At 48.4% G+C, this 14119-nt stretch overlaps 1 protein-coding gene across 1 annotated transcript in view; it reads right to left on the bottom strand.

Annotated features, from left to right (window-relative positions):
• Positions 1-8089: 8089 nt before the first annotated feature.
• KLHL7 (kelch like family member 7) overlaps positions 8090-14119 on the bottom strand; it is a 47355-nt gene continuing 41325 nt past the window's right edge. Inside the window, exons 9-11 of the mRNA XM_075315357.1 lie at positions 13477-13678; positions 11633-11730; positions 8090-8544 (exon numbers count right to left, since the gene is read on the bottom strand). Coding sequence (XP_075171472.1) covers positions 8261-8544; positions 11633-11730; positions 13477-13678 — 584 coding nt within the window. The 3' untranslated portion in view covers positions 8090-8260. The remainder of the gene's footprint in view (positions 8545-11632; positions 11731-13476; positions 13679-14119) is intronic.

Genomic DNA, 14119 nt, shown 5'->3' with positions numbered 1-14119 from the left:
TTTTTTTCCTGTCGAGATGGGGTGCAGAGTGTACATTAATGAGAAAAAAAAAGGAACTTTTTTTGAATTTACTAAATGGCTGCAATGAAACAAAGTGAAAAATTTAAAGGGGTCTAAATACTTTCCGTACCCACTGTAAGTTGAAAGCATGGCTGGGGACGAAGTGACTAATCAGCGACATCCTTGCCAGTTTTTCCCTGCCCACTCTAGAGTACACTGAGTAGGGAGAGATCTGTCAGTCTAGATGAGCGCTGGGGGAAGCGGTGAGATTCAGACTTTTAGATGGTCTCCAATTTTTCTATAATAATAAAAAGAAAATACAAACGAGGAACCATCTTAGCCGCAGTTTACACCCCGTATGGAGGTGGATAGAGGGCAACGGACTTTTATCCACACATGGAAGTCAGGGTGGAATGTTTCGGGTGTAGAACCTTGTGTGTATATAGGACGGAATTCATCCAGTTTTGTCTCTAGTAAGAACTATCATTCCCTGAAGTAAACAGGACATGCTGTCACTTGTAGTTGTACCAAAGTTAAAAGGAAGAGGATAAAAAAAAGTTTATTTTATTATTGCATTTAGCTTTTGGATATGAATGTAGATAGCCATTTGGACCCGTCCCAATACATCGTGCCTGGTGAAGCGTGATTCTAATAAGGTACTGGAATAGAGAAAACTCAGACAAGCTGCACTTGAGTCACTACATCATGGAACCAATATTCATTGATAAAAATGTGAACACACACAGTATATGGACATTTTCCACCAATTCTATGATGCACAGTTTTAATATCCAGTGTGACCAAAAACCATTACAGCATGTCACACATGGTTCATACCATGACCCTACCCATAAGGCCCTTACTATTTCTAATAAGTACAGGCGCGGGCTTTAGTAGATCAGTCATAACAGAGAAAATACCAGAACAGAGAAACATCACTTACATTTAAAAAAGAAGAAAAACCGACACAAAAGGGAAACGTAAAAAACATATATAAAAAGTCATAAAAATAAGTGACAGCACAGCTTCCTATATACCGTATTTTTCGGACTATAAGATGCACAGGACTAAAGACGCACCCTTATTTTAGAGGAGGAAAACAGGAAAGAAGGGAATTTTGTTACTTACCGTAAATTCCTTTTCTTCTAGCTCCTATTGGGAGACCCAGACGATTGGGTGTATAGCACTGCCTCCGGCGGCCACACAAAGCATTACACTAAAAAGTGTAAGGCCCCTCCCCTTCTGGCTATACACCCCCAGTGGGATCACTGGCTCACCAGTTTTAGTGCAAAAGCAAGAAGGAGGAAAGCCAATAACTGGTTTAAACAAATTCACTCCGAAGTAACGTCGGAGAACTGAAAACCGTTCAACATGAACAACATGTGTACCCGAAAAACAACCAAAAATCCCGAAGGACAACAGGGCGGGTGCTGGGTCTCCCAATAGGAGCTAGAAGAAAAGGAATTTACGGTAAGTAACAAAATTCCCTTCTTCTTCGGCGCTCCATTGGGAGACCCAGACGATTGGGACGTCCAAAAGCTGTCCCTGGGTGGGTAAAGAAATACCTCATGTTAGAGCTGCAAAGACAGCCCTCCCCTACGGGGAGGCAATTGCCGCCTGCAGGACTCTTCTACCTAGGCTGGCGTCCGCCGAAGCATAGGTATGCACCTGATAATGTTTGGTGAAAGTGTGCAGACTCGACCAGGTAGCTGCCTGGCACACCTGTTGAGCCGTAGCCTGGTGTCGTAATGCCCAGGACGCACCCACGGCTCTGGTAGAATGGGCCTTCAGCCCTGATGGAACCGGAAGCCCAGCAGAACGGTAGGCTTCAAGAATTGGTTCTTTAATCCATCGAGCCAGGGTGGCCTTGGAAGCCTGCGACCCTTTGCGCTTACCAGCGACAAGGACAAAGAGTGCATCCGAGCGGCGCAGGGGCGCCGTGCGGGAAATGTAGATTCTGAGTGCTCTCACCAGATCCAACAAATGTAGATCCTTTTCATACCGATGCACTGCATGCGGATAAAAGGAAGGCAAGGAGATATCCTGATTAAGGTGAAAAGAGGACACCACCTTAGGGAGAAACTCCTGAATGGGGCGCAGCACTACCTTGTCCTGGTGGAACACCAGGAAAGGAGCTTTGCATGACAGCGCTGCTAGTTCAGACACTCTCCGAAGAGACGTGACCGCTACCAGAAAAGCCACTTTCTGTGAGAGTCGAGAAAGTGACACATCCCTCAGGGGCTCGAAAGGCGGCTTCTGGAGAGCAACAAGGACCTTGTTTAGATCCCACGGATCTAACGGCCGCCTGTACGGAGGTACGATATGACACACCCCCTGCAGGAACGTGCGCACCTGAGAAAGTCGCGCTAGACGCTTCTGAAAAAACACGGATAGTGCCGAGACTTGCCCTTTAAGGGAGCCGAGCGACAAGCCCTTTTCCAACCCAGATTGCAGGAAGGAAAGAAAAACAGGTAACGCGAATGGCCAGGGGGATACTCCTTGTGCAGAGCACCAGGATAAGAAAATCTTCCACGTTCTGTGGTAGATCTTAGCAGAAGTGGACTTCCTAGCCTGTCTCATGGTGGCCACGACCCCTTGGGGTAATCCTGAAGACGCTAGGATCCAGGACTCAATGGCCACACAGTCAGGTTCAGGGCCGCAGAATTCCGATGGAAAAACGGCCCTTGGGACAGTAAGTCTGGACGGTCTGGTAGTGCCCACGGTTGGCCGACCGTGAGATGCCACAGATCCGGGTACCACGACCTCCTCGGCCAGTCTGGGGCGACGAGTATGACGCGGCCGCAATCGGATCTGATCTTGCGTAACACTCTGGGCAAGAGTGCCAGAGGTGGAAACACATAAGGGAGCCGGAACTGCGACCAATCTTGCACTAAGGCGTCTGCCGCCAGAGCTCTTTGATCGCGAGACCGCGCTATGAAGGTCGGGACCTTGTTGTTGTGCCGAGACGCCATTAGGTCGACGTCCGGCACCCCCCAGCGGCGGCAGATTTCCTGAAACACGTCCGGGTGAAGGGACCATTCCCCTGCGTCCACGCCCTGGCGACTGAGGAAGTCTGCTTCCCAGTTTTCTACGCCCGGGATGTGAACTGCTGATATGGTGGATGCTCTTTCCTCCACCCACATCAGAATCCGCCTGACTTCCTGGAAGGCTTGCCGACTGCGTGTCCCTCCTTGGTGGTTGATGTATGCCACCGCTGTGGAGTTGTCCGACTGAATTCGGATCTGCTTTCCTTCCAGCCACTGCTGGAAGGCTAATAGGGCAAGATACACTGCCCTGATTTCCAGAACATTGATCTGAAGGGTGGACTCCTGCTGAGTCCACGTCCCTTGAGCCCTGTGGTGGAGAAAAACTGCTCCCCACCCTGACAGACTCGCGTCTGTCGTGACCACTGCCCAGGATGGGGGCAGGAATGATCTTCCCTGTGATAATGAGGTGGGAAGAAGCCACCATTGCAGAGAGTCCTTGGCCGTCTGAGAAAGGGAGACTTTCCTGTCTAGGGAAGTTGTCTTCCCGTCCCATTGGCGGAGAATGTCCCATTGAAGTGGGCGCAGATGAAACTGCGCGAACGGGACTGCCTCCATTGCTGCCACCATCTTCCCTAGGAAGTGCATGAGGCGCCTTAAGGGGTACGACTGACTCTGAAGGAGAGACTGCACCCCTGTCTGTAGTGACCGCTGCTTGTCCAGCGGAAGCTTCACTATCGCTGAGAGAGTATGAAACTCCATGCCAAGATACGTTAGTGATTGAGTCGGAGCTAGGTTGGACTTTGAAAAGTTGATGATCCACCCGAAAGTCTGGAGAGTCTCCAGCGCAACATTCAGGCTGTGTTGGCATGCCTCTTGAGAGGGTGCTTTGACAAGTAGATCGTCTAAGTAAGGGATCACCGAATGTCCCTGAGAATGCAAGACTGCTACCACTGCCGCCATGACCTTGGTGAAAACCCGTGGGGCTGTCGCCAGACCAAATGGCAGAGCTACGAACTGGAGATGGTCGGCTCCTATCACGAAACGTAGAAAACGTTGGTGCTCTGTAGCAATCGGCACGTGGAGATAAGCATCCTTGATGTCTATTGATGCAAGGAAATCTCCTTGAGACATTGAGGCAATGACGGAGCGGAGGGATTCCATCCGGAACCGCCTGGCGTTCACATGCTTGTTGAGCAGCTTTAGGTCCAGAACAGGACGAAACGAGCCGTCCTTTTTTGGAACCACAAAGAGATTGGAGTAAAAACCTTGCCCTTGTTCCTGCAGAGGAACAGGGATCACCACTCCTTCTGCTTTTAGTGAGCACACCGCTTGCAGAAGGGCATCTGCTCGGTCGGGATGTGGGGAGGTTCTGAAGAACCGAGGCGGAGGACGAGAACTGAATTCTATCCTGTACCCGTGAGACAAAATGTCTACTACCCACCGGTCTTTGACCTGTGGCAGCCAAATGTCGCAAAAGCGGGAGAGCCTGCCACCGACCGAGGATGCGGAGGGATGAGGCCGAAAGTCATGAGGCAGCCGCCTTGGAAGCGGTTCCTCCGGTTGCTTTCTTGGGGCGTGAATGAGCCCGCCAGGAATCTGAGCTCCTTTGCTCCTTCTGAGTCCCTTTGGACGAGGAGAATTGGGTCTTGCCGGAGCCTCGAAAGGACCGAAACCTCGACTGCCACTTCCTCTGTTGAGGTTTGCTTGATCTGGGCTGGGGTAAGGAGGAGTCCTTACCCTTGGATTGCTTAATGATTTCAGCCAATTGTTCACCAAACAGTCTATCTACAGATAGTGGCAAGCTGGTTAAACATTTTTTGGAAGCAGAATCCGCTTTCCATTCTTTTAACCACAAGGCTCTGCGCAAGACAACAGAGTTGGCAGACGCAATTGAGGTACGGCTCGTAGAGTCCAGGACAGCGTTGATAGCGTAAGTCGCAAACGCAGACATTTGCGAGGTTAGGGACGCTACTCGCGGCACTGCTGGACATATGATAGAGTCCACCTGTGCCAAGCCAGCTGAAATAGCTTGGAGTGCCCACACGGCCGCGAATGCTGGAGCAAACGACGCGCCGATAGCTTCATAGACAGACTTTAACCAAAGGTCCATCTGTCTGTCATTGGCATCTTTAAGTGAAGCCCCATCTTCCACTGCAACTATGGATCTAGCCGCAAGCCTGGAGATTGGGGGGTCCACCTTTGGACACTGGGTCCAGCGTTTGACCACGTCAGGGGGAAAGGGATAACGTGTATCCTTAAGACGTTTGGAGAAACGCTTATCTGGGCAAGCATGGTGTTTCTGGACTGATTCTCTGAAGTCAGCGTGGTCCAGAAAAGTACTCAGTTTAGGCTTGGGATACCTGAAATGGAACTTCTCCTGCTGTGCAGCTGCCTCCTCTGCAGAAGGGGCAGAGGGAGAAATTTCCAATAGACTATTGATGGCCCCTATAAGGTCATTTACCATGGCGTCACCATCAGGAGTATCCAGATTGAGAGCGGTTTCAGGATTAGACTCCTGATCCCCCTCCTCTGTCTCATCATGTAGAGACTCTTCTCGCTGAGACCCTGATCCGCGTGATGACGTGGAGGGTCTCTCCCAGCGAGCACGCTTAGGCTGTCTGGGACTGTCATCTGAATCAGAGCCGTCAGGCTGAGATGCCTGGGACCCCCTTGAAGCACGGATTAACTCCAACTGAGGGGGACCGGGGAACAGTGCCGCAGCATTGTCCATGGACTGAGTAACTGGCCTGGCCTGCAAGGTTTCTAGGATCTTTGTCATAGTGACAGACATCCTGTCAGCAAAAACTGCAAACTCTGTCCCCGTCACCGGGACAGGGTTCACCGGCGACTCTGCCTGGGCCACTACCACCATAGACTCCGGCTGACGAAGTGGCACAGGGACCGAACATTGCACACAATGGGGGTCATTGTAACCTGCCGGTAGATTAGCCCCACAAGCGGCACAAGTAGCGCTCACAGCCTGTGTCTTGGCACCCTTGCGTTTTGCAGATGACATGTTGTCGTCTCCTCAGAGCAATTGGGGTATACAGCCAAGAAGCGACCTTACAGTGCAAAATATATATATATATATATGGTACAGAGAAAAAAAGTACACAAATATAACACTGTGGCACTAGTGGGGCCAGCACTTAAGTGCTGCTTACCGCCCGCTTAACGCGGGTGTGTGGTCGCCAGAATCCCTTGTCTGGGTCTCCCAGAGCCTGTGTCCGTTCTCCAGCCAGACTGCATGTAGGAATGGCTGCCGGCGTCCTATGGAGAGGGGCGGGCCCTGGGCGTGTGCAGACGAAGAGCGGGAAACCTGCGTCCCACTGTGCTCAGTGAGAGGGCTGGAGCATGTAAATAAGACTCCAGCCCTCGGCGCTGATGAATGGTACAGCGTCTCTCCCTTGCCCTGATTGACAGGGTGGGGGCGGGAACGAAGCGGAGCTAGGCCGCAGAAGCCGGGGACTAAATTTATAAGCGACGCCGTCGTAAAAGCACGGTCGTCGCTAAGTCCCCGGCGCACTACAAGTCGCAGCCGCGCCGCCGCCTAGGGGCGGCCGGCGCGGCAGTCCCCAACATATAAAGTCACACAGAAAAACTGTAGTGACTATAACCCCAGCGCGCAGCGCTACTGTCCCCGGCGCACTAGCACACCCAGCAAGTCTGGAGTGTGCGCGGCCTGTACATACGGGGACACAGAGTACCTTAATGTCGCAGGGCCTTGTCCCTGAATGGTACCCAGCTCCGTATCCAGCAGGTTCCATGGGTCTGTGGATGGAGCCCGGCCTCAGGGCTTGGGGGCCGGTAAGATCCCACTTCCTCAGAGCCCCTCAGGGGGATGGGGAAGGAAAACAGCATGTGGGCTCCAGCCTCCGTACCCGCAATGGGTACCTCAACCTTAACAAACACCGCCGACATAAAGTGGGGTGAGAAGGGAGCATGCTGGGGGCCCTAGTATGGGCCCTCTTTTCTTCCATTTGACATAGTCAGCAGCTGCTGCTGACTAAACAGTGGAGCTATGCGTGGATGTCTGACCTCCTTCGCACAAAGCAGAAAACTGGTGAGCCAGTGATCCCACTGGGGGTGTATAGCCAGAAGGGGAGGGGCCTTACACTTTTTAGTGTAATGCTTTGTGTGGCCTCCGGAGGCAGTGCTATACACCCAATCGTCTGGGTCTCCCAATGGAGCGCCGAAGAAATTAAATTTTAAGCAAAAGATGTGGTCATGAAACACTTATGGGGCGAGGATCTGCTGCTGACACTGTTATCGGGGTAATGTCCCCAAATTCTTCACTAAGGTACCCCATCCTGGTAATGATACTCCTGTCTTGTATATGATCCCCATCCTTGTATATATGTCCCTCATCCTGATCTAGCATCCTGTGGCACAGAAAAAAAAAAAATGTTTATACTCACCTTTCCTCACTGCAGCAGCATCGCTCGTCTTCCTGTCTGTGTCAGCAGCAGCGCCGCTCACCTGTGTGGAGCCAGTCACCGTTCCCTGCAGCATTGCTAGTCTTCCTGTCTGCCTGCGGATGTGTGCGCACCGCTCTCCACATAGCGAGGACGTCATCGCTGTGCGCACCGCTCTCCACTCACAACAGTGGGCCGGCAGATAGGAGATCGCGATTCTGCAAGGATCGGTGTCCGGTGAGTATACCATACTTATTCACTGCCCCCCGTGCTGATGATTATGTGTGTGTGTGTGTGTGTGGGGGGGGGGTGAGGGGGCAGTGAATATAGCCACACATGATCACTCCAGGCTGTAGTTGCCAGGGGTGATCACACGGGCCGGCTGTTAATTATGCGCGCATCCCCCGCCCACCACCCCATCCACCTGTAAGTGCTGGCTTCAGCGCTGAGAGATGATGGGCGGGAGGATGCATGCATATGAAATGAGGAGGTGCACGTGGTGCCTGCTCACACCGCCGATGACCCGCTCCACCCTTATTCCCTGCAGCCCTACATTCAGACTATAGGTGGGGGTGGGGGGGGGGGGTACGTCTCTGGGCACCAGGACCGGCATATACTGAAGCATGCGTGCCTAGATTGCCTTTATACAGTTTATCTTTTAGCAACAGAGAAACTTAAGTCTTCAACTAAAAGAAATTTTTTTTTATTGCTCATTGTAACGAGACAAGAGCAAAATAAAAGAGAATGAAGCACAATCCATTGGTCGATGTCTTCTCTGATGATCTTCTGTAATGAATCCCTCCGATGAGGCTTATAAATATAACCATTTACAAGGTGCGGGCAGCACAGCCGGGGTCTTCATGTCTCCAGAGTCTCTTCATTAGCCCCGCAAGTGTCCACTACACAGATCAGACAGCTGGTCACAGGGAAGGCTCGGACTTTAGAATTGGCGATCCACTTATCAGTCTCAGTGTTGTATTCAAGGATATGTCCTAAGCGTCCCACTCCCTGAAATCCCGCCAGCACGTAAATGACGGACCCCACGGCAGCACACTTCACGGTGACCCCTTTCCAAGGCATTGGCGACACCATCTTCCATTCATTTAGCTTGATATCATAGTACTCCACACTGTCGAGGCCACCTAAATAAAGGCAGAATAGAGAAAGTTATGAAAGGAAACATGCCTATTCATTCATTAGGAAAATAAAAAAATCTATTTTCCAGTGGAGAGGTTAAATAAAGATATTTATCTCAACTGGAAATGCAAAATTATCTTATAGAAGAGAACAACGTAGATAACTGGGATGTAATCCACTAAAATACTAGAAGTCTAGTTAAAAAAAAAAAATTAAATTAAAAAAAGTCATCCCACCGTGACAAGGTATAAGGCCGCTATCACACATCAGTTTTTTGCCATCAGGCACAATCCGGCAAAAACATGAAAAACGGATCCGGCGTCTGCTGCCGCCGGATCAGTTTTTCCCTCCATAGACTTTTATTAGCGCCGGATGGCCTTGCGTTTCATCCATTTTTTGCCAGCAAAATTTACTTGTCCGGTGGCCGGATGAAACGTTGAAGTGAACGTTTTTGTGCCCGGCAAAAAAAACAGATCGCGCCAGATCCTGCGCCGTACGACATGTTTTATAATGGAAGCCTATGGACGCCAGATCCAGCGTAATGCGTCAAAAAACGGATCCGGCCGCCGGATCCGTTTTTTTGAACTGAGCATGCTCAGAATCACACCGGATCTGTAAAAAAAACTGATGGAACTGATCCGTTTTTTTTGCCGGATCCGTCGCATCAGTTTTTTGCCGGATTGTGCCTGATGCCAAAAGACTGATGTGTGAAAGCAGCCTAACCAGCCAGGATGGTTGCTGACTCACGTTATTCACCCTGTATTTGCCAGCAGGCCTCAAATTAGATGGGGGCTGAGAAAGAATAGAACAAGGACTGGAATGGAGCCGGTGCCATCTGTAGCGGCACAGCCTCCTGCTCCAACAGCTGGGGTCAGTGATTGCTCAGATCCCAGCTCCTTAAAGTGAACCTCTCAGGTGCAATATGCACCCAGAACCACAAGCAGTTCAGGGTGTATATTGCTAATCCCTGCCTAACAGTCCCTGTATGCACTATCATAGATAAAGGGATCTTTAGAAAAAGTATTTCTAAAGATCTTTTATCTTATGAGCGTGGGGACTAGTCCCAAGAGTGTTTCTCCCCTTAGCTAGTCAGCCCACATAGCATGCTAGCACGCCCCTGTGGATGTAATAATGTGCTAATGAATACGCAGCGACGCGCACATACCTCACTGTTCATGGCGGCCAGCGGAGGATGGCTGCGCACTGGGCATGACCCGAAGTCCTCAGCACTTCCGGTCATGCGCACTGTACCTTACTTAAGCCGGGAAGCTTACACCTGGCATCAGTTTAGTGCGCATGATCGGAACTCCTGGGTACTCCGGATCATGTGCACTGCGCAGCCATCCTCCGCCGGCTGCCAAGAACAGTGACTTATTCAGAGAGGTCTATTGCACGTGACTGGAAGTGCCAGGCATTCAGAAGCACCGTCACAGCAAACACAGGTACACGCTGCCTTGAATAGCAGGTTAGTATGCCCTTATGCTAGTGTATACAAGGACAGTTAGGCAGGGTTTAGTAATATACACCCAGAACTGCTCATGGTTCTGGGTGCAAACTGCACCTGACAGGTTCCCTTAAAGTAAAACTTAAAGGTTCACTCTACAGGGATATTTTAGCATGAAAGTAGGGCATTTATGTAGAAACATGCAATGGTGATTCCCTCATCACTAACTATTGAAACAAAAGCCAACAGCAGTGGTGGGTATACCCTCAAAATGTTAATGTCTCAATGACTTGTCAAGTGGCCTTGATCATCAAATACAGCTTAACAACAACGTCTCATGCGGTTCACAAGTGGAGTTATTGTCTACAGAGGTGGTCTACAGAGGTGGCCCTCAGTCCTTGAGGTTCTGAGGTACAAAGTTACGGCCTCTACATGGGGACTCAGCTGATCCCATAGGTTTTCTTTTAGATTCAGGCTTAGAGAAAGTACAGGCCGTTCGATCTGAGGTCCCCCAGTCTCCAGCAGTTGTTCCCTGATGGCGTGACCTCAATGAGCTGGTGCATGGTTGTCCATGAAGATCAAATTAGGCCTGTGTTGTTCGTGCAGAGGAACAATGACTGGATTAATAAAGTTATTCCAGTAGTAAGGGTTTGTCACTTTACCATTCACAAAGTGTAGGGCAGTTCTGTATTGACAAGACACTTCTGCCCACACTGGAACACCATCACCATGCATAGCACTCTCCTTGACTTCTCCACATCGTTTGTCATCATTTCTGGTTAGAGTGAATAGGCTTTCATCAGTGAACAGCACTGAGGCACACGGGCCTCTTGTCCAGCAAAACGACGCCTGTGCCTGTTGATGTGGTCAGGTACCCTTGCAGATCATCTAGCATGCAGATCACGCTGATGTAAATGGATTTGAATGGTTTGACGTGACGCTTGGGTGCCTCTTACTTCCCGTAACTGTACCTGGAGATGTGTGGCATTTATCATCCAATTCCGAAAGGCATTGTTCACAAAGAAGCGGTCAGTGAGGGATGTGGCCATAGGACGTTCAACTTTTATGTCTGTGACTTTTCCTGTATTTCTGTTACAACCTGCTGGTGACACTCTAAGCTCAGTGGCCACTTCCATCTGAGAACATCCTGCTTGAAGCCTCGCAATGCCGAGGTACTATTGATAAATTGTTAGGTGTCATCTTGGTCTCATGATGTCAAAATAATAACAGTACGATAAGGACAACTGTTTAAATACCAATTCTAATTGAACCCCAAAATTTATTGGGCGATTCATGGATCAAATATCTGTTGTGAATTTCGCTATTAAGCTCCATGTTAAAGAACAAATTATGCAAAAAGAACTGAAACATTGTGCAGTCGGACATGTGCCTTTAAAAAGGTTAGAGAAGGTCACATGAAAAGGATAGAGTAAATTTTCGGATCATTCTGAAATTTCACCTGAAAGCCAAATATCGCTACCTTTTTGTGAGTAGTGTATCTTATATAATGTAAGCAGTTTGTATGGTGAAATCTGGTGACAGATTCGCTTTGAATGAAAGCGGCTTTCTCTGCAATATCAGAAAACATCTCCTACAACCTCTGCTAAATGTATAACGGTTCATAGTAACGTAAATCAACAAGATCATACCCAAACCATTCTGTCCACCAATGGCAAAAATTCTGTCTTTCACAAAAACCAATCCATGGTTTTTTCGAGCTTCAATCATTGGGCACAGTTCAGTCCACCTAAAGGAATAAATGAAAGATATTCTGGCATATTGTGAACATTTACAGAAAATGCCAATCACATAAGACACCATCAATACAAGGGAACTGTAAAAGACGTAAAAAAGAAACATAGTTCTCACCATCTCCCACTGAACTCAACATATAAGCCCACCCTAGAGGTAGCTGTGGGGGATCCCAAATTTTATCACTTAAAAGGGAACCTGTCATTTAAGATTCAAGCTGCTTAAACCTCAGGCAGCATGAATCGGAGCCTGACTGCACGACTGAGAAGATATACTTTAAAGTGTAACTGTCGTTTTCATTTTTATTTAATAAATCAATAGCACACATGAAAATAAGTTTGTAATATATCTTATCAGAAAAATCTGCTTCTTTCTCTGGCAGAATTGATCTGTCATTTTGATAATGCTCAATTTTGAAGTAAAATCTGTATTCAGTGAAGAGGGGCGGGGCTCTGCCTCTAGCTCCTCCCATCATAGAATCTCATCAGTAACAGCTGCCATCTATCTCAGTAATGGGAAAATCTTCACTGAATACAGAATTGACCTCCAGAATTGAGAATGTTGATAATGACTGATCAATTCTGGCAGAGAAAGAAACAGATTTGTCTGATATGAAATATTACAAAGTTGTTTATTTTCATGTGTAATATTGATTTATGAAATAAACATTAAAAACAACGGTTAAGCTTTAAAGATCCAGCAAAGAACCATAGCCGGGGTGAGACTAGTCCAGCGCCGCCCCTGCTTTGCTCATCCCAATGGCTTTAGGTGATTGACAGGTCTCTCCCATGTGTGTACATATCACCTGCAGCAATGCTTGGATGAGCTAGCCGGGGGGAGTGGAGAGGCTGGGGTAATCCTCACTCAGACTATGGTATCCCGCAGGATCTTTAATGTTTAATGCCAGGGCAGGTCAGAGAAATATATACCTGGCTGTATTTTTACAGCCAGGCTTTGATTTATGCAGGTGACCGGTTCCCTTCCCAGGTTTTCCCTATACCACCTGAGAGCAGCATGATGTAGACAGAATCATGGAACAACCTGCGCTGCTGTGGAATAGACTGAAGGGTCCAGTGAATGATGTGGATGGAAAAGGTGCTTAACACGTTTCGGACTAAAACCCCAGTCCTTCAGAACAGGCACGAAATTCAGTGCCTGTTCTTCGAAGGAGTGGAGTTTCATACCAAAACACGATAAGCATCTTTTTCATCCACTTAATGGCACTGGACTTTCGGTTTATTCCACAGCAGTGCAGGTCATTCCTCGCTTCTCCAAGCTTCTGTTACCTCTAGCCTTAGGGCTTGTGGACTTCGAGGTAGCCGTTTTTGATTGTATACTAGTTGTATGTCACACAACCGCACAGGGTGAGAGACTAGCTCGCTTTTTCACATTTTCCTAATTGGGTAAGACCCATTTGTGCTGTTTCTCCACAGTATTGCAGCAGGATGTAGAGACAGAGACCCTGATTCCAGTGATGTGTCACTCACTGGGCTGCTTTGCTGCAGGTTTGAGAAAATCATTGTTTTGTCTGCTGCAGATCTACCAGTTCTTTGAATGCGGAGCTTTATATAACCCCACCCACACCACTGCTTGGCAGCTTTCTTTGTAGACTAGAAATAGTGTACTAGTGAAGAGATGGTAAATGTATGATCCCAGAGAGCAGCTGTGGAGACCCTGGCCAAGAAAGTTCCCAAAGTCCTTCCATTTTATGTAAGTAAGCACATTTTCTGGGCATACATACGTTTCTGTAGTTGGGTCATACACTTCACAGCAGTTCAGCACCCTTCCCGAAACGTTATTTCCTAAACTGCCTCCACAGACGTAGATCAGCCCGTTGGCCTCCACCATGCCGTGACTGCACCGCTGGGTAAGCATGCTGGGCTTTGTGTGCCAGCTCTCCGTCCTGGTGTCATAGCATTCAAATAAGTACAAGGCAGAATTCCCTTAAAAGAATTAAAGGGTAAGGAAGATATAAGAACTTAAGAGTCAGATTATAATACAAATATCATTCTGGAATGTGCTCATACTAAAACTATAAAAGGAATATAATATTTAGCCACTATAAAGTATGCAACCGTAAAAAATACCTGCCACCTTTAATAGCTTTCTAAGTCTTCTAGTAAAACATTTAGATAATTTTAGTAGTCGTTACAACTCACTGGGTAAATCTGAGTACATGCAGGGGTCTTCATAGCCTGCCCCTATAAGCGACTGGTCCTCTTTAAATTACTTGTCCACTAGTTCCTAGGCTTTCAACCTGTGGTTCAAATATATCCCAGGGGAAACATGTCATGATGCTACATGTGCTCCTGACGCACCATTGTGGTGCATACAATAGGTGGCACAGCGCACATTTATAGCCATGGGAAGGATTGAGGTAAGAG

The sequence above is a fragment of the Anomaloglossus baeobatrachus genome, chromosome 6 (genome assembly GCF_048569485.1).
Source record: "Anomaloglossus baeobatrachus isolate aAnoBae1 chromosome 6, aAnoBae1.hap1, whole genome shotgun sequence".
NCBI lineage: Eukaryota > Metazoa > Chordata > Amphibia > Anura > Aromobatidae > Anomaloglossus > Anomaloglossus baeobatrachus.
Note: the sequence above shows the minus strand (reverse complement) of the source record. Positions and strands in the feature narration are given on the sequence as shown.